The 27,701-nt window shown below is 41.2% G+C and overlaps 1 protein-coding gene across 1 annotated transcript in view; it reads left to right on the top strand.

The window, feature by feature from the left end:
* Nucleotides 1-694: 694 nt before the first annotated feature.
* The window catches only part of COMMD10 (COMM domain containing 10), a 71,006-nt gene continuing 43,999 nt past the window's right edge, over nucleotides 695-27,701 (top strand). The window contains exons 1-5 of the mRNA XM_048504112.1: nucleotides 695-770; nucleotides 2,757-2,847; nucleotides 5,233-5,343; nucleotides 11,378-11,533; nucleotides 20,249-20,359. Of these exons, the coding sequence (XP_048360069.1) occupies nucleotides 736-770; nucleotides 2,757-2,847; nucleotides 5,233-5,343; nucleotides 11,378-11,533; nucleotides 20,249-20,359 (504 nt within the window). The 5' untranslated portion in view covers nucleotides 695-735. The remainder of the gene's footprint in view (nucleotides 771-2,756; nucleotides 2,848-5,232; nucleotides 5,344-11,377; nucleotides 11,534-20,248; nucleotides 20,360-27,701) is intronic.

Raw genomic sequence — 27,701 nt, forward strand, 5'->3', positions numbered from 1 at the left:
GTTAGCTTTGCAGAATTTCTGAGGCAGAAGGGGTCATTTAGGCCAGTTCTTCTTACCAAAGTGCCTTAGGAGGGGTAATTGGAAAAATAATTGCTAATATTTCTTGAATAAGAGGGAATAATGACAATACATTATATTAAAGAAGGAACTGTTCCCCTGTCGCCCGCCTCATTGGAGCGGTGCGGGTGCTTTCCCGGTGGCCGGTGAGGCCGAGCCGCCGGCTTCATCCTTGCCCACCCTGCAGGCAGCAGGGCAGACGCATCCATGCACTTCTCAGAATGAGCGGAGTAAAAGGTAAAAAAAACCCCTCTATATATAGTGTTATCTTTATTTTAAGTGTCAAAAATTATTTGCGGCTCCAAGTGTTTTCTTTTCCTGTGGAAAACGGGTCCAAATGGCTCTTTGAGTGTTAAAGGTTCCCTACCCCTGCACTATACTGTACACTCCCTTTTGCACAGAACACGTTATTCAATAATGCTGTAGTGGGAATTATGTCCCTTTTGTCATTACTGCTAACTGCTGTTGTTTTAGCCATAGTGAAAGAAATCACAGGCAAAAAAAGCAAGCTTTCAGCCTAAAAAGAGGGTCCCAGCTCAAATGTGAAGCTACGGCTAACGGATCAGGCTCTCTATGACGGTAGTTCTGATCTGGGAGTGGTTCTTAGCTCTTATGGGCGGAGCTTTCTTCTCCAGCCTATGGGAGTGACTGGGAGGAGGATGATTGACAGTGCTGAAAATGGCGGCGCCCATCGTGATTCCAGAAACAGGGAGGTAGGGGGTCGTGGTGGAATGAAAACAGGCGCTTAAGAATTAAGTTCACGGGTGTTTCCCACATGTCGAGCATCCCGGCTATTTCCGAGAATGCGAAGCGAAGGGCAACCTTGGGCCTCCAGTTTCCCTTTCATTCTGCAGCTTTTTGTTTTTAACCCGCATTTCAAAAGGCCAGCCGGCTGAGAAATTCCCTCCCAGGGAACCGTATTTGCATGCAAACTTTGCAATCCTTTGTAAGTAATGCTCACCCCTCCCCAAAGTTGCAGACCCAAAAGGAGAAGGAAAATAATTTCCTCTCCTTGCAAGAGAGCTGACCCATTGCAAACATACGCCCGCAGCCCTGCAATCCATGCAAAAAAGGGGGCCATGAGTTACAGAACTCCAAGCTAAAAGAAGGGCAAGGCCTCCTCTTTCACTCCACCCAAACTTGCAAACTCCCCGCCTCCAAGTCCCGTGGCATCTCCTTGCGGGCAGAAATTGGTGTGTGTTTTTTTGCCTGGTGCTTTGCATGAGTTTTTTGCAAGAGCCGCCCGATCTCTGGGTCATGCTTTGGGTAAGGCGGCTGAGTGGAAGGGGCGGATGGGAGGTCCAGATTCAGCTTTGCGCCAGGGGAGTCCTGCCCTGACTTCTATGCATACCTGCAGGGTAGGCTGCCATGTGGGATTGCTCTCCGTAGGGCAGAGGGGGCTTGCATGCCTAGTGCTGCTGGCAGCACCAGTCAGGCTGCTGCTGCTGTCCCCTCTCTGCCCAATGGAGCAGGCGGCTGCATTCTCTGTGGGGCAGAGAGGGTTTGAATGCCCGGTGCAACCAGCTCACGCAGCACAAGAGCCGGCAGCACTGGGAAGGCTGCCGCCGCCGCCCCCTCTCTGCCCAATGACGCAAGCAGCTGCCTTCTCCATGGGCAAGAGAGTGTTTGCAAGCCCGGTATTGCCGATTCATGTGGTGCAAGAGCAGCAGCAGCAGCAGGCACGCCACTGCTGCTGTCCCCTCTCTGCCCAATGGATCAGGCGGCTCAGCTGCCTTCTCCATGGGGCAGAGAGGGTTTGCATGGCCGGTGTTCCCGGCTCGCACAGCGCAATAGCAGCAGCAGCAGGCAGGCAAGTCCCCTCTCTGCCCAATGGAGCAGGAAGCTGCCTTCTCCGTGGGGCAGAGAGGGTTTGCAAGCATGGTGTCGCCAGCTTGTGCGGCGCGAGAGCAGCAGCAGCAGGCAGGCCGCCGCCGCCGCCCCTTCTGCTCAACAGAACAGGCGGCTGCCTTCCCCATGTGGCAGAGGGGGTTTGCATACCTGGTGCTGCCGTCCCCTCTGCCCAACGGAGCAGGTGGAACAGCTGCCCTGTCTGTGGGGCAGAGGGTTTGCATGCCTGGCACTGCCCCCCCCCCTCTGCCCAATGGAGCAGGCAGCTGCCTTCTCCGTTGGGCAAAGGGGGTTTGCATGGCCGGTGTTCCCGGCTCACGCGGCGCAAGAGCAGCAGCACCAGGCAGGCAAGTCCCCTCTCTGTCCAATGGAGCAGGCAGCTGCCTTCTCTGTGGGGCAAAGAGGGTTTGCATGCCTGGCAATAAATTGGTTATCCTGTTCGGCCCCCAACCTAAGGTGTGCTTTGAGTTTTGGCCCCCTGTGCAATTGAATTTGACACCCCTGTCGTACTTCAAAGCTGCCCTTCAGGGAAACTGATATCTGTAGTCTGGAGATCAGATATCATTTCTGGACCATTCCAGCGCCCCCTGGATGTTGGTGGTACCGGAGGGAATAGCAGATAGAAATTAAATAGCTAATTTTATCGGATGGCAAAAATGTCACTGCCTGGCGTTTTGGTATTAAGGAGTGTGCACCTCTTAAATAAAGGACAATATTAACATGTGGATCGAAATACCCTCGCCCCAATAGGTCTGTTGTATAAAAATTTGAGCTGTTTTAAAGAACTAGTAATTCATGGTGAGGTTTGTCTATTTCTGCCCTGTCGCCACTCTGAAACTATCCTTTTCCAGTGTCAGAAATGCGGTATCTTTCATCAACTCCATAGACACTGGCAAGTTCTCTCGACTGCTCTCCCACATCCTTCAGAAGCTTCATTTAAAGGTTTGTATAGAACCTTCTATTCTATTAATTATGGGTAAACTTGTTTTGAAAACTTGTCTTATTGTCTAGTGGCTCAGCTAGAGAATGTAGGGATGCTATTTTAAGTCATTTCAGTACTGGAACTTTCTGGCCTCCATTAAACAGATACAAATTGATTCACACAGTTCAGCAGCCAATCTGCTTGGCACATTGAATGAGTTATGAACATGTGTCCAGACAGAGGATGAACAAAGGGCTGTGCAGGATTTGAGTAGACTCCTTTTAATTTTGTGTGCTGAATCAGTGATGTAGGACACTTATATTTACTTATCTAGCAAAGGTGCTACATTCATGTTGTAATTTCAGTGTTGTAACATCAAAATCAGTGGTCTTAAGCATTTTTTATTTATTGTGCTGGACAGTGCACTATATATTCTGCAAAATTATAAGCAGATGGAAGTAGGTCCTTGAATTAGATTTGTGCTTGCACCTGTGGTCCATCCTCCTTAACTTTTAGCTTTGGTATATTTTTTCAAAGATGTGGGAAAAACACATGGCTTTGCTGACTCTTCTCCCTTGTTTAATGGCAGAACTATTTTTCTCTCTCCCATAATGCTGGAATTCAGTGGCACACATAGTGAAGATGAACAGTAGATTCAGGACAGTACGTTTTTACTCATTAAGTAACTTAATTTTGGAATTTACTCCTAGTGGAGGTAATAATGGCAGATATTGCAGGTTGCTGTAAAATAGCTATTCAGAGAGGATATGCCTATCAATGACTGCTAGACCTGGTTGTTGACTAATGGAAGCTTTCACGTTAAGAGGATGAATATCAGAAGCGTGAAGGAACATTCAGAGAAGGCCTTGACCTCTATACTTTGTTGCTCAGTCCTCCAGGGCAACTAGTTGGCAACTTTGTGAAAGAGGATGCTGGATCTGATAAGCCATTACTATGCTCCAGGAGGTCTTATTTGTGTTCAATGTGAAGGAAGCAAAAGTTGTTTTATGTTTTGTTAATAGTTGGTTTGGTGATGTAGAGACTTTCAGACAGAGTTGAAGTGTTTGGCCAAAAAAGGTGAAATTACTGGTCACGTGTTGGCTAAGTGGATGTGAGGGCGATCTGGCTGCGACATCTGTCACCCCATTGATCGCCAGGATTGATTTGGCTGATCTGGCTGGCTAGGCGGGTGTCCCCTACCTCTCTCACCGCTCCATGTGCGTTTCTCCCGAAGCTGTGCGCTCGGTGGAAGAGGACGGCCATCCCAGATAGAAGGAGTGTACCGTTCTTCGGTCAAGAGTATACGATAGCTGTGCACGTGTTGGCCAAGTTTTTTTCTAAAGCATTAATATTATTTAGAACAATTCAATCATTGCTCTAATTGTCAACAATTTAGACCAGAGTTCTCCAACGTTTTTGAGCCTGTGGGCACTTTTGGAATTCTGATATATGGTGGTGAGCATAAGCATAAAATGACTGATGCAGGAGACAGAACTGACAGCAAAATGTCAGGGAGTAAGATTATGCTTAACAGTAACTCTTCAGCCTTTCAGGCAGAAGCTCTGTTTAACAGAATGTGTCTTAAAATGAACATATTGTGTTAAAACATTTTCTTGTGTATGTGCTGTGGTAGCAGCTATTGCCAAAACAACATTTTTAAAAATCTGCACAGCCAATCAGATCTCTGATGGCCAATCCAATGGCCAGCAGGGCAAAAGATCTGTCTGGTTCCAGCTGATTTCTAAAAACACTCGGTGGGCACCAGGCAAGTTGTTGACATTCATCATGGCACCTGTGAGCAGCACTACACTGGTCACCCCAGGTTTAGACACTTATGCTCATTACAAAAACAAATTAGTTAACTGTTCATATTATAATTTATTATAATCTTAAAGTTAATTTTACTGTTCTAGAATTAAAATTTTAAGTAAGGTTTCAGTGTGAACAATTTATCCAACAATTATCCTCTTTGGCTTTTCTTCTAAAACACTACAGTTGGACTTCAATCAGTTCTTCTTTTTAAAAAAGGAAAGAAATTAATCCAGAAAGCAAAGTAACAGGAACTACCAGCCAAAAGTTTTCAGATGCTTGCAATTATAGTTAGTCACTGGTAGGAAAAGCTTTGCTAAGTTCCTTGCTTTACCCCTGCCTATTGCAGGAAAAGGAACAAGAAACACTTGCTAAGGAATGAAATACAACAGGTAAGCTGTGGCATTTTAATCTTTGTGAAATACTTGGCAATAGTTTGCCAGGCTAGCCAATGGCCTTGTGTCTCTTCATGTGGACCATGTGCCCAAGATCTTTTGAATCCAAGATCTGTAATTCTATTTTGGAATTTGCAGACAACCATAACCTTTTACTGAGGTAACTGTTTGAGTTTTTGTTAAATGCACACTTTATTTCAGGGGGAAAGTACTTTCACAGAAGAAGAGGAAGAAAAACTTCAAACTGCCTTTTCAGTAGAGAAACAGGACCTTCACCTCATCCTTGAAACAATAACATTCATTTTGGAACAGGTATCTTTTTAATACTGCCATAAGTTCAACTGATTTTCAAAATGCTTTTAGGCTGGAACAAATGAATTTGGAGAATTACTTTTGACCATTGAGCTAAAACGTGTCTGTTTTTAAGGGTCAAAGAAGTGTGCCATAGAATCCTTTTGTATATTGTAATTGTGATATTGTGTGCATAAGGTAGGCTATTATGAGTCTTTTACAAGTGTAGATTATTTTAATTTGTAATAAATACATATGTGTTTTTTATATTTAGCAGTTTTATATTTAGTGACTCTTAAACACTTTCTTGCCCTTTTAGGTGCTTAATAGTAGCCTAAGGTCATCTAGTAGGCTTCATATGGAGGAGCAAGGAAACAAATTGAGTCCATCACATAAGAATCTGCCACTCTTGTAGAGGAATGGGGATTTAAACCTGGTTTTCCAGATTAGAGTCTGCTGCTCTTAACCACTACACCATACTGGCTTCCCCTGTAGATTCAGGCCATCTAATCTTGGCCCGCCCTTTGTTCCGTTTGCCTTCAACTTTTTCCTAGAATTTCTCTTTTCCGTTACTCCTCTCTTCTCATAATGTGGCAAAAGTACAGTAGCCCCAGTTGAGTCATTTTAGCTTCTAGGGAAGAGTTCAGGCTGGAACCCACTTAACCAGTGGTTCTCAACCTGGGGGTCGGGACACCTTTGGGGGTCGAACGACCCTTTCACAGCGGTCGTCTGAGACTCTCTGCATCAGTGTTCTCCATCTGTAAAATTGATAAATATTAGGGTTGGGGGTCACCACAACATGAGGAACTGTATTAAAGGGTCGTGGCATTGGGAAGGTTGAGAACCACTGCACTTAACTGTCCTTTTAGTGGTGCACAGTATCTGTGACAATCTCCTCCAACACCACATTTTAAAGGAATCAACTGTTTTCTTGGCAGCTTTCTCCACTGTCCATCTTTCACACCCATGCATAGTTCATACCATCATTTGCAGCATTACTATCTTGATCTTGTTGTCTGTGACACAGCTTTACACTTAAGAATCTTTCCTAGGTCCTTCATGGCTGCCCTTCTCAGTATCAATTTCTTTCTTGGTTGCAGTCTCTCTTTTGGTTGCTGAAGGAGCCAAGGAATAGAAAATCTTTAACAAGCTCAATTTTTTATCCTCTGTTGTAAAGTTGTGTAATTCCCCAGTAGTCCTTGCTTTTTTCATCTTGATGTTCAGCTGTAGATATCCTGTAATATTTTCTGTTTTAACCTTCATTAGGAGTTGTTTCAAATCTCCACTGTTTTCTGCCAGTAATGTAATGTCATTTGCATATTTCAGATGTGGGAGTCTTGCTTTGGCACTTTCTGATTTAATTTTGATCAGTTATCATTTCAAGTCTTTGCTGTTTTCTGCCAGAAATGTAGTATCATTGGCATATCTCAAAATGTCAATGTTCCTCCCCCCAATTTTCATTCCACCATCATCTAAATCTAATCCAGTTTTCGTATGATATGTTTTGTGTGTAGATTGAAGAGATAGGGATATAAAATACATCCTTGTCTGGCAACTTTGCCAATTGGAAAACCTTCTGTTATATTCTGTCCTAATAGTAGCCTCTTGTCCAGAGCACAGGTTGTGGATCAAAACATTCAAATGCTATGGCACACCCATTTCTTTTAAAACCAATTGTTGCTCTGTCTGTCTGTCTGTCATCACATTTCTATCCCGCCCTATCCCAAAGGGCTCATGAAAGCTTTCCAAAAGCTTTCCAAAAGCAATATATGAAACACAAGCTTGTTTTCTGCTGAAATAACTCTGATTCCAACCATGCTTCTTCTGGTTCATGTTCACTTGAATTTAGTAATGGAAATCTGTCCTTTATACTGTCCGTAAACACTTCAGGAAATTATATTTAGATTGTATTTAGCAATGTTTTAATTTTTTAAAACTTTATTCTAATCTTCAGTATTAACTGTTAATGATCTATATTATGATCATCAGATCTTACTCTTGTTTTAGCAGAGGGAATAGTTCCCAATCTTCTGCTTCCAATTTTGTAATTGTTTGATTTCTATATTGGCCATCCAGTGATGTCCATGATTATCAGACCATCTTGTTTAGGTGTGTGATCAATTTCTTCCTGGACAGTTGCATAAAAACTTTCTATTTCTTTGTCTGTAATTGGGGTGTAATCTTGAATGGTGGTTTTGTTGATTGGCTTTCCATGAAGTCTGATATTATTTGGTTGGACTTTGGCAACTTGTGCTACATCTTGCTACACTGTTAGAGCAACTCTGTTTCTTCAGTGTTGGCCATTTCCCGAGTAAAACCCTTCGTAATTTTCTGACTGAAAATTCAGTTGATTCACTCCTGGGATTGCAATGCTTAAACATTCTATTTTTTTGTTTTATGATTTTGAACTTCATTCACACTTCTCACATTCTATGTTCCGGTTATATGTGTTGAACAACCTTGGACTTTCCTTTTGCATCCTTTTGCCTCAACAACTGAACAACCTTTTGGTTTTACTCCAGTTCTGTAATTAAGAATAGCGCTGATAAAGTGCTACCTGACCTGAAGGCTCTATTTTCCAGCATTATGATCATTTTGTTTAGGATTGTGTCATAGTAGGGTTGATCAGAAGTGGTTTACCATTGCCTTCTTTTATGCAGTACTAGCCAGGATTAGCGAAGTGGCATTGCTGTTGTCTATGATAGATTCTCCACCAGTGCCACTTTCTACTGCTGCTGCTGCCCAGATTCCTCCATTGCAGCTGCCCACTCTGTTCTACTGCTGTGGCCATTGATCCATGAAGGAGATTAATGCATCTTAGTTTAGTGTCTCAGCTATGACCATTCCACTCTGAGTGACTTTGCTAGGAATTTAGCCTTTTGACAGAATCTAAACTGCTTATGGTATTACTCTCACTGAGAAACACAATCCCCCCTCTCCATTTTAAAATGTGCATCCAAGAGAGAGGGAAAAGGCCCCTAATTCCATAGGATAAAGAGTCACAGGTGTTTAGTCTCCCAATAAGATGAGTCATGCAATTCTCAACCATGATACAAATGAGAGTGATTGAATCCGAAGTCTCTGTGATCTGTGGCAAGGAAGCCCCCAGAAACTTCCAGCAGTGCATTAGCATATCATAGAAATGGGTAAAGTATTATAGGCACCTGCCACAAGTATTTTCGTGACCATCTCTTCCATTATAACCTCCAACGGACATTAAGATCATGAGCCAAAGGACTCCTAATTATCCTTGCCACATGGGAGGTCTGTTTTCCTCAATACAGACCAGGGCCTTTTCGGCATTGGCCCCTTCCTAGTGGAACAGCCTCCCAGAGGAGAGCAGGACCCTGCAGGACTTTATGGAGTTCCACAGGGCCTGCAAGATGGAGCTGTTCTGCCAGGTATTTCATTGAGGCTGATCCTTGACCACCAGTCTTTCTGGGGCTATGTGCCACCTTTGCCTTTAGGTGGGTTTTACTTCTCCCACTTGGTTCCATAGTTTTAGTGTAGTTGGTTGCTTTAATTCCTGATTTTATGGACTGTGTGGTTTTATTTTATTTATTATTTTGGGTACTGTTTCGCCTTTTAAACTATGGATCTTTTTGTCCATTGTCCAGTTTTTATGCATTACAATTTTGTTTGTACATCACCGCGAGCCAAACATAGGAGGGGCAATTAATAAATCTAAATTTAAAAAATAAGTAAATTAAAAAGTATGAACAAAAGTAACCCAACATTTACACATCTATGTCAGACAATATGAGACCATTGTATGTAGCTGAGCACAAAATGGAGTTACAGTAGTTGATCAGAATTTAAAATCCATGTTGTAAAACCTTGTTCTGTTATACTGCTTTTTTGGAGATGTGTCATTCTATCATTTGCCTCCTTTCTGAGGCAGATTAAAGTATTCTTATTGACCAGGTCTTTGAACGATGGGCTGTTTTGCCTATAATTTTATATGTTGTGAATAATTACTCTGTCACTGTGTGGTTCTTGAGCTGTTTGTATTGTTCCTGTTTTGTTTCTGTTTTGCTTTTATGATATTTGTAGAATGTTTTCATTTTTAAATTTTTGACTGCCTTCTAAGTCAGGACTGTAAATTGCTATATAAGTACTACAAATACATGTATTTGTTATATTTATATGCCCCCTTTCTTCTGTGGAAGTTATGGTGGTATCCATTTTGTTCCTTTGAGCCCTCTCCACTCTAGGCATTGGCCAGACCCAGGTTGGTTTAGCTTCAGCAAGGTTGCTATATCATGAATCTTCTGGCCATATTCAATAACCTTACCAGGCAGTCATTTTTTAGCAGACAGATGTATTTTGCACTGTCCAAACATTTTCCTTACGAAAGCCTAGTGTTAAAGTATTGTGGCTGGGTGCGATATTTTTTTAATAGGAAAAAAAGCAATCCCCCAAGCCAATGCTTTTATTGGTATTACGAACTTGCAGATTGTGGTTGGTATGTGCTGGATATATCTGCAATGGTTTGGATTCAAACAGCAAGAAGATAAGAACATAAGAACATAAGAACTAGCCTGCTGGATCAGACCAGAGTCCATCTAGTCCAGCATTCTGCTACTCGCAGTGGCCCACCAGGTGCCTTTGGGAGCTCACATGCAGGATGTGAAAGCAATGGCCTTCTGCTGCTGCTGCTCCTGAGCACCTGGTCTGCTAAGGCATTTGCAATCTGAGATCAAGGAGGATAAAGACTGGTAGCCATAGATTGACTTCTCCTCCATAAAACTGTCCAAGCCCTTTTTAAAGCTATCCAGGTTAGTGGTCATCACCACCTCCTGTGGCAGCATATTCCAAACACCAATCACACGTTGCGTGAAGAAGTGTTTCCTTTTATTAGTCCTAATCCTTCCCCCCAGCATTTTCAATGAATGCCCCCTGGTTCTAGTATTGTGAGAAAGAGAGAAAAATTTCTCTCTGTCAACATTTTCTACCCCATGCATAATTTTATAGACTTCAATCATATCCCCCCTCAGACGTCTCCTCTCCAAACTAAAGAGTCCCAAACGCTGCAGCCTCTCCTCATAAGGAAGGTGCTCCAATCCTTCAATCATCCTCGTTGCCCTTCTCTGCACTTTTTCTATCTCTTCGATATCCTTTTTGAGATGTGGTGACCAGAACTGAACACAGTACTCCAAGTGCGGTCGCACCACTGCTTTATATAAGGGCATGACAATCCTTGCAGTTTTATTATCAACTCCTTTCCTAATTATCCCCAGCATAGAGTTTGCCTTTTTCACAGCTGCCATGCATTGAGTTGACATTCCCATGGAACTATCAACTAAAACGCCTAAATCCCTTTCCTGGTCTGTGACTGATAGCACTGACCCCTGTAGCGTGTATCTAAAGTTTGGATTTTTTGCCCCTATGTGCATCACTTTACATTTTGCTACACTGAACTGCATTTGCCATTTCTTAGCCCACTCACCTAATTTATCAAGGTCCGCTTGGAGCTCTTCGCAATCCTTTGTGGTTCTCACCAACCTACATAATTTGGTATCATCTGCAAACTTGGCCACCACGCTACCCACCCCTACTTCCAGGTCATTTATGAATAAGTTAAAGAGCACTGGTCCCAATACGGATCCTTGGGGGACACCACTCCCTACATCTCTCCATTGTGAGAACTTCCCATTTATACCCACCCTTTGTTTCCTGTTCCTCAAACAGTTTTTAATCCATAGGAGGACTTCCCCTCTTATTCCTTGATTGCTGAGTTGTCTCAACAGTCTCTGGTGAGGAACTTTGTCAAAAGCCTTTTGGAAATCCAAGTAGACAATGTCCACTGGTTCCCCCTTATCCACATGTCTGTTTACACCCTTTTCTGCAGATCATGTGACTTTCATGAACAAAAACCTTGCAAAATGCTGTAATAAGGAAGGGAATTTGCCCAGCTGAGCAAAAAACCGATAGGATCCATGTCAGTAATTTTTATCATTGCACCATAAGTAATCTACATTCCTCGGTGATGGTTTTCTGCAGTTGTCGTAAGCAGCACTTACAAAATGGTGTTTATGTGTATTTGCTTTCTCAGGCTGTATATCACAATTTGAAACCAACCATTCTGCAACAGCAACTGGAGCATTCCCATGTGGATCATGATAAAGCGGAAGTGTTTGCCACTACGTGGGCTGCTGCAGGGCCAGACACAGTGGAGAAGTTCAGGCAAAGGATTTTGTCACCTCAAAAGGTAGTTCTTATTAAAACATATTTAAGGCATAAAACAGTCAGTGCGACATTTGAAGGTTTTTTATTTTACTGAGACTGAAGAGAAGTGCAGGTGTAGGTGCATGCTAATGGCTAGTTACCCTGTTTCTCTGAAAATAAGACATCCCCTGAGAATAAGACATAGTAGAGGTTTTGCTGAAGTACTAAATATAAAGCATCCCCAAAAAGCAAGACGTAGCAAAGTTTTTGTTTGGAAGCATGCCCGTCGAACAGAACACCAGAGCATGCAGCTGTGGAGTGGGAAAATAAGACATCCCCTGAAAATAAGACATAGCACATCTTTGGGAGCAAAAATTAATATAAGACACTGTCTTATTTTCGGAGAAACACGGTATGTGCGAATGTTTAATAATAATGAAATGGTTGTGTTCTATTATTAGGAGTTAAGCAATGTAAAATTCTTGGATGTGTGCTCATGCAGTAAATTTTGAGAGTTTAATACATTATTTTTTTAAAAGTGTTCATTAGCACAATCTTTGGCATTACAGAGAGTCCACTGCTTTGCAGCAGGCCTGTCATGGGAAACACGTTCTGGGCTTTTATGAGTGAGTGCAGCATTAACTAGTTCAAATAAGGACATGAAGGCATTTATGGAAGGACAGGATCTTGCAGATTTGTGCAAGGTGAATGCAGTTACTACAGTACTGAAGAATATAGGAATAATATGCAATCTAGAAGGTAGTCTAGAAACACAGTTTATGTTTACTTAGAATCTTATTTTGCCTGGTGTCAGGACTGACCATGCCTTGATGCAGTAACGTAAGCAAATTTATTTGGGTTTGGTCTCAGTAACTCCCCAAACAACACACACTCTAAAGCAGAAGAAGGCCTTATTGAAGAAATGCAGGAATTTTTTTTTAACAAAGCATTTAGTTCAGTGGCTGAGAAATACGAAAGCTGACAATCGTACTTACTAGAGTTCTTGCATGGAACAGTTAGTTCTTAAGGCAAACAGTTTCCAGAGCATAATACAAATATCTTTTTGGCAACAAGAGGGGTAGGAAGGAAAGGCTAAAAGGAAAACAATTATTTTATTTAACTACACTTATAGAAAAAACGTTGGGCATAACCACTTGACCTCCCTAGCCAATCATTAGGCAGTATCCATGGACCTTTCCAGAGTAAGAGTGAATTCCTCCTCTCCTACCAGATTCACAGTTGAACTGTGCGAGCTAATTAACAGACCTGAGAAGGTGTCCTTGACCAACTGCTGCCAGTGTGGGAGGTGGTCAACACCTACAGAGAATCTGAGAATGGAACCAACTGGACAATTCCTTGAAGATGCCTCCTCTGTTGACTCTTGGTGCCTCTGAAGTAAAGACAGGAGCTTAGGCAGCTTAGCTTTCTTCCTGACCAAGTCATTGAGTGTGTACTGAGAGTCTTCAGTGTGGGATGATATTCAGACATGCAAACTTTACCTGCAACCTGTTTAGCCTGGGAAAATCTCCAACGAACAGTGGAGATTGTACGATTCCAGCAGCTTGAAAAAGCAGAGGTGTCATCACACTAATTGTAAGAGCTGGTTCACACAAAACAACACTTAGGTGAATGAGTGGGGCCAGAAGGTCACCAGCTCTTTAGATATTCATGTTGGCTGCTTGGGACTGTCAGCCAGCCTTTTATTTCATGCCATGGACTCTGTAGTTGGCATTTCACATAAGTTGGAGAGGGTTGGTAGAAGGATGCATGTCATCTGTTTGAATTTTGGAGCCTGGAGATTTGTAGGAGACAAGAAAGTAGCCAAGGGAAGGAGGTATGAAAGTACCATGGGGAAGGATTAGCAAAGGAAAGGTGTGTGCTGTTAGTTTTTTTTAAAGGATGTTCTAAGGCAGGAGGACAGTATTTCAAACACATCCTCTGCTTTGTTGCAGACATTTGCCTCCTTGGTTTGATAGAGTCCCTGAAGGAATCTATGCTGTGATTTTTGCTGTTCACAACTCAGCATGTGACCAAGAAAATGCACATTCTTGAGTACACATATTAGTTACTAGCTTCAAATAGCTGTTGCTTCAGTGGATAATATAAATTAAATTTCTATGTGCCATACAAAGTTTTTGGGAGGAAGGGGAGGAAGCTTTGCATTGGTAGCTGCCCTGAAATTAATTGGAAGAAGCTCAAAGCATGAGTGTTCATTTTAACAGCTTGATTAGAATCACAGCTAATGCCAGAAACAGCAGAACTATTAGAAATAACTCCAGAGATGTGCCAAGATTTAATGTGAAAACAGATATTGGAATTTATTTTGTTATGCTTCTCTAGTGATGACATCACTACAGACAAATTTGACCTCATTGATAGTTTTAAGACAGATCAATAAGATATTTATATTTCTCATGGCTTAGCTTTGTGGCTGCTCCTTTTTCATTTCAGTGATACTACTGTGTCAGGAGGAAATTATTAGTGTTTGCAAAAAAGGCTGGAAATATTTTTGATGCTGGGGAATATGGGTTGGATTCAGACAACCTTGAGTCAGTCTCTCATTGCAAAACAGACCTTGCTCATCTGCCTCCCTTTTTGTACATACCCACACATCCCCCCAAAAGTTTTCCTGAAGATTGAGAGATCCTTAGAGCTTCAGTATGACAAGCTGTAAGTTGAGTGGGTAATACACTTAGGCAAGGGAGTGCATGTGCACAATTTTCATGGGAATGCTTCCTTCTTATGCAAGGGCACCTGATAATTCAACCCTTTATTTTCTGACCACTCCAAGTAAGGTTGATATATTGAACAAAACTGAAGATAGATGACCCTTGATTTCAAGTGTTCTGAACCTTGATTTCCAAGTGTTCTGATTATGCTTCATGCCCTAAAGTGGCATGGTTTTGCCCTCAGGGTTGTTTTTTTACCATAATTCGGTGTCTTTAGATTCAAAGATTGTAGACCACAAACTCTGTGGTGGTCTGTAGACTACTGTCCGGGAGCGGGGGTATGCCCCACCCCCTCCCCGGACTTGCCGTCTGGTAACCCCCTCCTCTGGCCAGGAGCAGCCATCTGTTTGGCCTGGCGACCTCTCCTACGACCGGGGACAGACACCCGACAGCGCTGAGGACCTGGGAGTGGGCCTCGCCCCCTTTCTCGGAGGGGATATGGAGCGGTGGGGAGGACCCCAGCGGCCGTGGCGACGACGGGGAAGAACGGCAGAATGGACCAGCGTTAAGGGCTCTCAGCAAGCCGAAGAGACTATGGGGGAGACGCCGGCAAGATCAAGGGGTGGGGTTTTTAACCCCACTGAAGAACAGGAAGGAGATAAAAGGCGGAGGAGAGCCAGAGGGTGGGGCAGCGTGGTGGGAGGCGAAGGAGGGCAAGGGTAGAGGAACGAAGGAGGGAGAGTGGACAGAGGAGGAGGGAAAGGCGAAGGAGTGGATATTCAAAGAGGGAGAAGGGCCAGAGAGTGGGAAGAAGGAGAGACGGAGCGGGAACGGAAAGTTAGAGGAGGTTGGGGTAATGAGGGAAAGGAGGAGCCCCAGTGCTGTGGTTGAGAGGAGGACTTCTTTGGCTGTTATTCCAAGCTTCTGGCAGTCTATAAGCAAACTGTGATCAGCCTAAGCAAGCTGTGGCTAAAACGGCTGACTCACTTAGTCCACTCCCCAGAGAACGGGAGTGAGGCCGGAGGTTCCAACATCCAGGAAGGAGAAGGCGGGTTGGCAACAGGAGCTCCAACGGGGACCCCTCCAGGGGTGCAGGACAACCACAAAGGCTGTAGACCACAAAAGAAATGTATCTGTGCACTCAGGCACTAGAAATCAGCGCCAGTGGTGGGAATGATATGCCAGTGTGGGCCAACTGGCAAACTCTGAATCTGTTGTAAATGATCTAATTTTTTAACAGCCACTTAAAGTGGAGCTTGTTGAGTTGTGGAAGCATTTACTTCAACTGTTCAGATCAGATACAGCAATTTGGCAGCTGTGCACAGCCACTGATTCAAGCAGGTATGGCTGGAATCTGTTGGAGTGTGGCTGTCTTCTGCTGGCTGCTGGGAACAGACTGTGTCTGAATAATCTGCCCCTCCCTGAAGAATATTTTAAAAAGAAGCATAATTACTTCCTTTTCTATCCCTTTAATTATAGAATCTTGTTACAAAAATTCTGTGAACCTGTCAAATCTTTCTTTCAAGCGTGTGTCTGTGTGTCAATATGAATCTCATACAAAAAGTCCCATCAGTGCAAAAAAAATGCTGTTATATTAGCTTAATGTCTTGGGAAAAAACATTTACTTGGCTGTTGTGCATTTTCTGGGCTGTGTAGCTGTCTTCTTTCCAGACACATCTCACTGTGGCATTCTTGTGAAGATGCCAGCCATGGATGCAGGTGAAATATTAGGAGTAAAAACTACCAGACCATGACCACACAGTCTGGAAAGCCCACGACAGCCAGCTGATTCCGGTTGTGAAAGCCTTCAGCAATACAAAAGTTCAGTAAGAATCAGGCTAATAACCTTGACAGGTGTTTTTAAATGGATCTTTAAGTGAAAAGAGTTCTGTGCAACTAAATCTCTTATAAGAATGAAAATCACTTGATAGCAGAGAGCTCTGAAAATAGTGCATTTCCAGAAGCAATAAGGAAGTTAACAGACACTGTGTTTAATTTTTAATGGGGCATATCCTCCCACTGCAGCTTGTTTCCCGGTATTAAAATGATTGATTTTGGTGAGTGCCTATTTTACTACTATTTAGTAGGAAAGAGCAAGAGTCCAGTAACAGCTTAAAGACTAACAAAATTTCTCGGAGGGTATGAGCTTTCGTGAGCCACTGCTCACTTCTTCAGATACCTGAAGAGTGATTCTCAAAATACCTGAGCTGTGACTCACAAAAACTCATGCCTTGCCAGAAATTTTGTTAATCTCTAAGGTACCCCTGAACACTTGCTCTTTTCTACTGCTATAGATCTCACTACAGTTTAGTCTGATTTAGAACACTTTTATATATCTCATTAAGTTAATTTTTACATACATAACATTATAAGCCTTTCCTCTGTTTCTTCACCTTTCCTCTTGATCTAAAATACCATGTAGTAAACACTGATCCTTCATGTATCAGTTCTTCAGCTTACATTTCACTAATTCAAAATGTAAATTAGAAACCAATGTAAAATTTGACTCTTCAGTAATAAAAGCAGGTAGTGAAAGCCCTCACTGCACTCATTCAGAGCTTTGGAGTCCTTATGTAAGCTATCTATTTGAAATCTATACTTAAGAAGAAAACTGTGGGCTTTGTGGAAGAGTTCTGCTGCATGAAGTGTGGGTGTCCCCTTACAAAACATGACTGCAATGAAATAGCACAGAGTTCTAGGTGTCTTCCAGGTTATCTGTCTGGATGTGGTGATAAGTGCCTCTCTACGTGTGTCATAGCAGCAACATAGACTTCATGAGAGTTGAGCTGATCATAGCAGGCTGCAGTACCTTAAGACATGAAATATGGCTGTAATGTCATTGTAGTAGGCCCCAGTTCTTACAAAGATTTTTGCAAACTGTGAGCCTCCCCTTTCCTCTGGTCTTGTTTTCTGGGTTCCAGAAACATGTTGTTCACAGCATTAATTGTCCTTTTAAATTGAAACACTTTTTCTAGAACTGACAGATTGAGAGTCCGCATGGTATAGTGTTTGAGTGGTGGACTCTAATCTGGTGAACCACGTATGATTCCTCGCTCTTCCACATGAAACCTGTTGGGTAACCTTGGGCCAGTCAGAATTCTCTCAGAACTCTCTTAGCCCCAACTACCTCACAAGTTGTTTGCTAGAGGGATAAGAAAGGATTGTGATTGTAAGCCACTTTGAAAACTCCTTAAAGTACAGAAAAGTGAGGTATAAAAATCAACTCTTCTTTTCGCCTAAATGGAACAAAGTGTTATGTGTTCTTCAGCAATGAACCTGTGTTGAGGAGAGAGGAAAGAACATGTATTTCTTATCTTGGGTCTCCACTTAATTATTTTTGTGAAAGTTTAAAGTATTCATCATCACTCATAAACTTTTCTTCAGGTGCTTGGTTTTCAATTATAATTTGTTCGGATTACAAATGGGTTGGGTTGTGCCTTTGGATGGAACAGTGCAACTGTCTAATGCAGGCTTGAATACGAAGTAGTATGAGTGATTGTTGGCCCACTGGCCAGTTCTCAGTGAGTCATTTACTTACTAGTTGCTTTCTGAAGTATGTTGGGTCAGGTGGATTTTGGTTGAGCTCAGAAAGCTGCTGATGTTCATCAGGATTGTGTACTCAGGATTACTTAACACACATTAGCTATTCTCTGATTGATGAGAAATTGTGAGTGTGCACTAGTTTGTAAATTCAAAACCCTTTAATCAGCCATGAGATTCTAGTGAGCAAAAGAAAACTGTGCAAGGCTGAAGTCGGTTGATCACTCTTTTAGTGTTGTTCGATAGCTACTGTTTCTAGAAAACTATTTCAAATTGCATTCCTACAGTAAACCTGGTGGGCATGAAAACTGTTTATGTTTAATTGTCCTTAGAACATATTCCTGTTAAATGCATGTATATTACCCTGCAGAAACAATACATAGAAAATATGTTTGCTTATTTTGTAGGTTCCAGTTTTTGTCCTTGTTTCTCGGTATGTCTTAAGTAACTCACCTCTCTGTGTCTATATGCTTTGTCTCACTTTATTGTGGTCATATATCATGGACCCAAAGCAGTCAAAATAGGATGAACTCTACTATAGTCAATCTTACTTTCAATAAAATAAATAGGTAAGCTATTCAGAGGCCCTCCGGCAGCAAATGGTACATTAATCAGAAATTCTTAAAGCATAGCTGGCTGCTAGAAATGGGGGAAATCTACTTGAATTGCACTGGAAAAATAAGACCATTCAATATTAATTTGCCTCTTTTTCCTTCACTTGCAAACCTTGTTGATCTGCTATATGGTGTGTGTGATGGGTCCACTGCTTCTGCAATTTTGTAATGTTAAGTAATCTGAAATGTGTCCCATATTTTTGTTCTCAATATGAACGTGGTATAATAAACAGCCCACCCAAAATGCATAATGGTGAAGGAAGCTGTGATACAGCACATGCTCTCTGATGTAGTGGCATCCGAGTATTGTATGGGTTGGATGTGACAGGGAAGGGAGCCCCACTTTGACTAAGCCTGTTCAGCTGAAGACCTTCCAAGATGACTGCCAGCTAAGCATAAGCTTCATTCCTTGCCTAATAGATGACTGGTAGATAAAACTGCATGTTATGCATTATTCAACATTAAAATAGATATTGGTTAATTCTACCTTAGAACTTCTGAGAAGCATTTTCTCCTCTGCTTGAGACTTTAAATATCTTGATGTATGGTGTTTAAATGGGTTTACCATATGGTGTTCCTGTTTGATTTTCCCACTGGAAGTCACACATACAAACAAATGTGACATATTTGTGACATAAAACATTTATAAATAAACCAGCGTTCAAATATTGCATAAAAATAGATTTGTGGGCTGTATGGCCATTGAGACCTGATGGGATTATCAGACAGGGAAGTTTCATTCAGATGGCAAACTTAACCACAGATTAAGTTAAAATATGTATAGCTTATTGCTATGATTGAATGTGTTCCTCCCTCCTCTGTGGTTAAAGCGCAGCAAAAGAATCCAGGTTACGAATTAACTCCAGCTTCCAGATATGAACACAGGCTAACTAGATTTACTGTGTCCCTCTTGTCTGAGATTCAAAGCTTGAATATAACTTTGGGTTAGAGACCCAGTTAGTGCATGAGTAGGAAAACTAACTCTGGTTATCCCATGCTGAAGATGACATCTTCCCTTCTTGTACTGTGTGCATGAAGGGAGAGGACAAAGGAGGGAGGCATGCATGTGAACCTGGCAAGAAGTGGCAATTGCGTCTATTTTAAGTTAACTATACTTGCTGTGTAAATGCAGCCTGTGGGAGGGTTCTGTTCCATGTGAGTCTAGCTCACATAGTTCTCTACTAAAAAAAATCATGGTGTGCAGAAAGGACTCAGATATGCTATCCCAGTTGGTATCTCTGATGTGTGAGAGAGGGGCAACACTGGTACAGTGCCTCTTGCTTCCTTTGGCAGTTCCTGCCTAAATGATTTATAATAGCCTCGTGGAAATAGGGTTTCTGCTTTTATCCTTTGTGCCCATGGCATACCAATGCCTGAAACTTTACAATAGTAAAAGGAAAGATACCTTGGAGAGTATGACCAGTTCAGCCTCGCTTGTAGAAAATCCTGGGAAGTTCTTTTTCTGTAACCAGTTCAACAGTTTTGTGATGCCCTCCTCACAAATGCCTGTCAAAGTATCACTGTAAATGCTTCAGTTGCTACTGAAATTACCATGTAGAATTTGCAGCTTTACTTGTGAGCTTGAGTTTTGAGCAGTTGTTGGAGAAGCAGCACAGTTAGTCTTATGGAACCAAAACTAGATAAGAAATCAAAATACTACAAATTTATTTTTTTGGTAGTGTTGTCAGGCATGACGGGACACATTCTGGGAGACCAGATCAACTTGTTAAAGAAGATCTCATTCTCACATAGTACTTCTCAAGCATAGGCAATTGAGGAAAGGATGAATTATGAAATTTTGTTGAAACCATCATTCCCTCTGCAGTTCCCAGGCTGCCTTTTGCTGACTCCAATCACTAAAGTGGTTTTAACTGGGAAAAAAATTGCATTGTTTTCTTGATGCATGTTATTGTAATATGCATTTGTGTATTATAGCTTGAGACAATTGGATGGCAGCTTAATCTTCAAATGGCTCAGTCTACACAAGCAAAACAGAAGTCTCCTCAAGCTGTATTGGAACTTGGAGTGATCAATCAAGATTCAAAGGTAAGAAGATTTCCCCCTGTACTTTATGTAATGTTCTTTGCTGTAGATCAGCAAGCTTGCCTAGTTCTCAGGTTCCAAAAATATACATTAAATGGCGTATATGTTTTTAACAACCTAAGTGATGTTGCCCTTTGAAGTTGGATGGATTTTTAAAAGAATTTCATAGTTGTACTGTAACTTGCAACCCATTATTCATTGTTAGACAAATATTAATGTACTTCAGCTCTTGTGTTCCTCTTGTAAGGTTGAAAGTGACTCAGAACCTTTAAATATGAAGCTTATTTAATTATGGTGATAGTTGCTGATAAAACTGTAGGTATGCCCATAATTGTAGGAGCAATCCAGTCGAACTGTTGGCATACAACCTTGTGCATAGTTGGTTTTTATTAGTTTTGGTGTTTTGCTGTCACATAATCTACAGTAAAAAAAGAATCTGCTTATTAAACTTAGTTTTTAGGTAATCCAGTTTCCATCACATTCTTTCCCGAGGACAGTTACTTGCAGTTCAAGAAAGTGTATGTGTTGTAATGACCCTGTATACATTCTACTGTGCCTGTGAATTCTTGCCCAAATACTTAAGTCTTGCTTGCTTCTTACTAGGCTCCAGTTCTGCAGATAATAACTCATTATTCAATGTTTTGACGTGGTTTTTAAAATGTGAACCAGTTGATCAGTATTTTTACATTGCATAGGCCTTTGTGCAATGCAATTGAAGTAATGATTTTGAAAACCGTCTCTGTGTTGTATGCAATTACTAATGAGTAACATGTATAAATTGTATCTTACCTCTTAACAAAACCTTCTAAAATAAAATGAGATCTTATAGATCTTTTTATAAAAGTATTTGAACTATGAACTATTCTTCCTTTCATTTATTTATTTTGAAAAGCATATGTAAACTTGATCCAGATAGTTCCCCCTTTTTTCTTTTTTATCCAGCTTTAACATATTATCTTCCCTTCCTCTGTTGTAGCTACAAGACTATATTTGTTGTTGTATGGGAAATCATCAATTTGAGAAACATGGAATTCGTGTTCTCTGGTTGAATATTTAAACATTGACCTAAATGTGTATGTTTGCATTGGTTCGCCAGGGGGCAGTAAAGCTCTTTCATGTATTCTTCATTTCTCCTGAATGTTGAATGTTTTTTCTCATAACATCGTTGAATCAATTGTGAAGCAAGTTGTGAGACCCTGTGTTTACCTTTGTAATCTGCATACAACAATAGGTGAAACAGAACTCTGTCTACTCACTTAATTAAAAAAATCAATATACAAATGAAACTGATGCTGAGTACTTGTTAATGACTCTAATAGCAGAAATAGTTTTGTACTGTTTAGGTTTCTGAAATTGGTTCTTGATCACAAACCAGAGCTTGGTTGTTAAATGTTAAGTGCTCTGAATTGATGCAAAACTATTTTAGTGTGAGAAATGCATTTGTAGTAGGAAAGCTATTATCCTAATTTAAGGAACCCCAACAGACTGCAGACCTTGGAGGCCTTTTAGCTTGGACCCCTGAGAAGAAGCCTCAATAGTAAAAATATATGAACTGGAATATATTTCCATTTTATTCCAGGATGTTAATAAAGGAAAACCACGTGTGCAGTTTGGAGGTGTGCAGTTTAGAGGTTTTTATACTACGTTTGCCACAGTTTCCTATTACCACAGTTTCCTATGACCAAAAAAGACAAGCCATTGTTTAGTTTAAAGGGCAGATTGTTTCTTTGGCAGATTTGCAAAACAAATTGCTTTAGTTCAGTTTTCATGGATCATAGACATGGAACTAAGTGCTGAGAGCTGAGGTGCAGAATCTGGGATTACATTCTTTTTGGTAGCTTTTGCGTGGCAGGTCTTGACTGCTACATTTGAAAAGTTAAAAATGGAAACAGGGTAAGTGTAATTTTGTCAAGGGTCAATTTATCACACATTCAAGCACCTTCTTTCCAATTATTCTCTCTCACTTATTTACATTGGTCTATTTCTCCATGTGGAGTTCCCCACCTATACTTGTGGAACATGGATGGGGAAATCTGCCTTGTGATGTCCTTCTGAGCAAGTGGTAAATTTTGTTTTATGGTACAGGAAACTCGCTGAGGAGTTGCTGTTGTCTGATTTGTACTGGAAAAATTAAGAGTGAGAAATAAAAATGTCTTTTAAAATTGAAACACTTGACTTGTATTGATCTACAGCTGTGAAGTGAAAGGGATATAAGGAAACAAATGAATTGCTCTGAACAAACTGGCTAAGATTAATGTTCTCGTATTACAACAGTTGTATTGTCATTTTTGATCTCCAGTTGATTTCATGTGTGAGGGATATGTGCATTCTAAATTAAAAGTATTTTAACTGGAGGAATATCTGAAGCTAGCAATGATTGTGAACTGACAAATTGAGAGAGATTTTGGTAAATTCATGTCTAATCTACTATAAAATAAACACCCCTCCCAGTTCTTTGGGGCTTTGTTTAATCTGCGTTTCCCCAGGATGCTACCATGAAATCACCTTGACAACAAGGAATAATTTATCTTACAGTAAATTGGATTGGATTCTGGTTGCAGATGGTGCTTTATTTATGGGAAGAATTTCAAATTGGAGATATTTAGGGCTGTGTGATATAAACCTTTAAATCTTATGTTTAAATCTTATTTTTGCTCTTTTTTACATTTAAATTTTTTGCAGTAAAATATATTACTGTTAAGCGTGGTTTTTTCCTCTCTCTCTCAATTTCCCAGCTTTATATACTCTAAAAGGACATGGATTTCAGTGTCAATGAATCTTTAAAGCAGCATATTTGACTTTATCTAGGAATGACTGAGTATTACTTCTTGTGGGAGCATTTGGCTGTTACAATGGCAGTTTGCAAATGAAGTAATTAGAGTGATATACACTTAATTTTTAAGACCTACAAATATTAATGTGACCTTTGTCTAAAAAAGAAAATGTGCTGCTGCGCTTTGTTCACACAGCAGCATGATAGGAATGGACTATTAAAGGTAAGCTACAGTGTCATATAGTATGAAAGGATTTCAGACCTGAGGTGTTGTGGGTTCCATTTTTTTCTGGAAGTCAGCCTTGTCCTCTTGATTCCTGACAATTCATACAATGGGGTTCTTCCTTCCTTTCCTCACTAATTTTCTGGTATGGTGAGTTCATACTGATCTGGATGGCTCAGGCTAGCTGGATCTTGGCAGGTCTTGGAAGTTAAGCAGGGTCCGCCCTGGTTACTAATTGAATGCAAGACCACCCAAGAATACCAGAGTTGCTATTCAGAGGTAGGCAATGGCAAACTACTTCTGTTAGTCTTTTCCCTTAAAACCCCATAAGGGGTTGCCATAAATTGGCTTCAACTTAACACTTTACACACACATGGTGGATTCACTAAAACTTTAGTCTTTTGCTGCTTGTTTCTAACTTCCTGCATTTTGATCTGCTCCACCTTCTTCTTGCTCCTCATCTTTCTCCTCCTTGGAGCGGGGACAGTGCATGCGAGTGATGCGCCTCCCTGCGAGGTTGTGCTCATGCATGTGCCCCCCCGTTGAAGGCAAAGGAGTGTGAGATGGCGCTGCACCCCCTCCTGTCCAGGCTCTTACCACCCTCTGACCTGGCCAGTGGCGGGTGAGGCAGTAGGACAGGAACGTGGGCTCCCCAAAACAAACATGTGCGGTGGAAGGCTTAATAGAGCCGCGTGCAGTAGCTGCTGGGGAAGGCAGGATGCGGAGCAGCTTGCAGCCACAGCTGTGCAAATTAGGCCAAGAAGTGGACTTGAGAAGCTGCCCGATGCAAAACCCCGGCCTGGACAGAGCCTCTTTTTTAGGCAGGTTGTTGTGCACAAAGCAGATGGGAATGTGGCTGGATTTAGACTTTTCACCTTTGGTTCACGTGCGACATGGATGCAGTTTTGGATAAGAAAAGAAAGGGGCATGGGGGGGGGAAGTATTTTAATGTGCAAAAATAATATTGAAGATATATGTTCTGTTGTTGCTTTGACCATGAACACCTTTTGTGGAACATTGGGAGGTTCTTTCTTTTAGACCCATGTGATGATTGTCATTAGTGTTTATATTCATGATCAGCTTGCTAGTTCTACTAGCTGACTGTTGTTAGGAACATTTATACTAGCATAGGTGTTGATAAGGTAGAAATTACATTTGCTTAAAATGAAAGAGGTGAGTTTCCTCTGTAGATGACCCAGTTGACTGGAAGTGTATAAAAGATACTCATAACAAACTTCTGTAAAAACCACTCTCAGAAGAACAGGCATCATACAGGCACTTCCCTGTTGTGCCTGGACTTGGATCCATTAGTGAAGATTATTAATTTTTTTGAACCAGCTATAGTGAGAAGTCCTTGGCATACAAGGAATGCCACAGAACAGCATCTACCCTCATTATCTCTTTGACCATTGTGGTTGCCAAGCTGGGAACGATTAGAAGAATTATAACAGCAGTGGAGAAGAAGCCTCATTCCTAGAGCAAGTGGCATTAGCGACTGACTAGAAGATTGGTAATTTATTATGAGAAGTGTTTGGCTGCCTTAGTTCAAGAGAACTGTGACAGGAAGACCACGAGGACAGGACAGTTGAAATGTCATCCATCAACTTTTATGTGCGTATTACTGTGTTGTATTCCTGACAGATTTTATAAACTGCCTAGAAGTCTGGATATGATGGAAAGGTGGGGCAAAAGTCTCTTAAATCAGTCAGATTTTAGTGATTCGTTCTTAACTGCATTCGTGAGACCAGCCTGGCTGTGAATCCTGCCCTTTGAGTTGAAATTAGGTGTCTGTGTGAGTTGTAATCCCAGTGTCAGAGGATGAGGCTGCTGTATGATTTGAGTAAAATATTTGACTCTGAATATCTCACTTTTAAGTCTTATGACTCTGGAAGTTTCATTAATAGTTTTAAAATATCATGGGCCAGTTCCTTCCTGGAAAGGAAGAAAACAGGCTGAAGCTAAATGATGTTTAAGGCTACACTCTTTTTCAATACTCAATGAGTTAGAAGCCAGGATCCTAAAACCTGGTGAATCCTACCTCACCTTCCCACGAGCTTTCAGCAAATTGAAGAGGACCCAGGATAGCTGGGTGAAAGAGGAGCTTCTGTGCTATTGTTTAAAGAAGGTTAAAAAAGCTAAACGTATAGCTTGTGCTGTTAAGAAGAGACTCCCTTAGTGCTAACCTTCCCTAGTCTGCAGCAAAAATGAACCAATCTCTTTCCAAAGAGCATAAGCTACAGAACATAGAAGAGGGGTTAGTGGCAGCCACAAATAATAGCTGGCCAGTAGATCAAAGCAAAACCTATGGACTCCTTGTTGGAATGCCACAATCAATTTTGCATGTCAACTGTTACTGTTATTTATATAGCACTTGCATGAATTTGGTGGCATCACTTTGAGTTGTTTGAGTTGTAAGTAGTTGGTGGATTTGGAAGGATTCATCACTGAACTGACTGGCTCATCCCCTGCATCCTCAAAGTCAATCTCTCTGAAAGCCCATTGAGTTATCTGTGAGACAGCATGGAAAGACAAAAGTTCCCATTAACTGTGGAGCTCGTACAGGAGAATTTACTGGTGAATTATGTGCAAAAGCTTTCTAAATCCATAGAAGCAGTTTCTTGTTTTGAAATTCTGCACAGGTGTTTTACTTGTTCCCCTGGAAAAAATAGTACTTTTCATAGTACTTTTTTCCTGATCTTCCAGCCTAGGTAACTGTAATAAAGAGAGTCATTCACTGTTCTGCGGCCAGGGGACAGCTTGTTGGTCTTGTACCAGGGAGCCATGAAACTTACGGCCTTAGTCCCTCCCCCTCTTTTTTTCTGTCTTATCTGGTGGTTTTGATGAAATAGAAACGTGCTGCTTGGATTTTATGGGGGAATTTGGAGCTGCTTGGATGTTATGGGGGAATGAAAGCATGATAACTAATGAGCATTATTAAGAGATCACACACTAAGCTTCATCACCATAAATTCTGCCTTGTTTGAATGCTAATATGTATTGTCAGGAGGTATGCCCACTATGGACTTAATGTTAAACAGGTGACAGTAAAGGTACACCAGCAATTATTATTATCATTCTTCAGGTAGGTTAACATACAGGTTACCACCTCAGTTGCAACTAAAGCAGCTTCTTGCATCCATCAAACTGTGCAGTTTGTCGCAGACAAGGGACCCTGAACCCTTTGGAATAGGGGTAGGATAAAAAAAGCACCCTACTTGTAACTGTTCAACACCCAGTCACACTTGCAGTTGTGTTAGCACTTGGAAAGTTGGCATGCTTACTTGCTCTGAGAGAATGGTATTGCATATGCTAATCTGCATCATTGGAACAGGTATTGTTGAAAGTATGTCTGCATAAACTGCTAACAAAATGTAATATAAAGGTTTTTGGAATGAAATACATTTTTGGAATGGCCTTCCTTCAGTCTTTCATCTTTTTGCAAAAAAACAATAAAATAGCAGGGAGAAAATCCATTTAATTGGCGCTTTGTCTTAGCATATTTATATATGTAAAAGCAATTCTAGTCTGTTATTTTGTATTTTCATGAGAATCCTGTTCTAGATTTCCTGCAGTTCCTGTTGAGGCCTTTCAGTCAGAGGGCTGAGAAGTCTTCCTACACAAGCTGTTTGCTCTCACGCTGCTCACTTTTTCTTTAAATTGCTGCTGTTTGTCTCTCCCTTTCCCCCTAAACATATACAATTCAAAATGACAAAATTGTAGAGAGATACTTGACCCCACACATTCTGAAAGTGTACTGGTATTTCAAAGGTATCTAATCAGGACCAACTTAGATAAACTCCCTAGTCAATGGAAGGAAGAAATTCTGTGAACAGTTTGACAGCCAAAAAAGAAAGAAAGATGAAAAACCACATCAAATGGATTATCTAAAGAAGAGCTATAACTTAAGTCCAATTGTACATTGTACATGAGGTTGTCCTTTTAAACAGCACTGAAGTTGCTGTGGCTTCACAAATAGAAATTTGGCAAAAATTCTGTATATCTTTCACAATTATAAAGCTGTTTCATCATGTAACTTTCAGCATTAAAAATTATTTTGTCCTTAAAAAAGATATGCTACAGAGCTAGCAGAGATAGCATTTAATCAGTTTTAATTCCACCAATGCCCTTCCTCATTCCTGGGACTCGCTAATGTCATGGCTGAACCCAGGTGACTTTAAAGGGGGTGCCTATTAAAGCAACTAAATCCAAAATAAAAGTGGGACCCTACTATTGTGGAGGGGATAGGTCCCCACAGTGTCTTTTATTTATCTCATCTTTCTCCTCAATATGAATCCAAAGCAGCTTACATCATTCTTTTGTATTCAGTTTTATCCTCACAAGGACACTGT

The sequence above is a fragment of the Sphaerodactylus townsendi genome, linkage group LG07 (assembly GCF_021028975.2).
Source record: "Sphaerodactylus townsendi isolate TG3544 linkage group LG07, MPM_Stown_v2.3, whole genome shotgun sequence".
Taxonomy (NCBI): domain Eukaryota; kingdom Metazoa; phylum Chordata; class Lepidosauria; order Squamata; family Sphaerodactylidae; genus Sphaerodactylus; species Sphaerodactylus townsendi.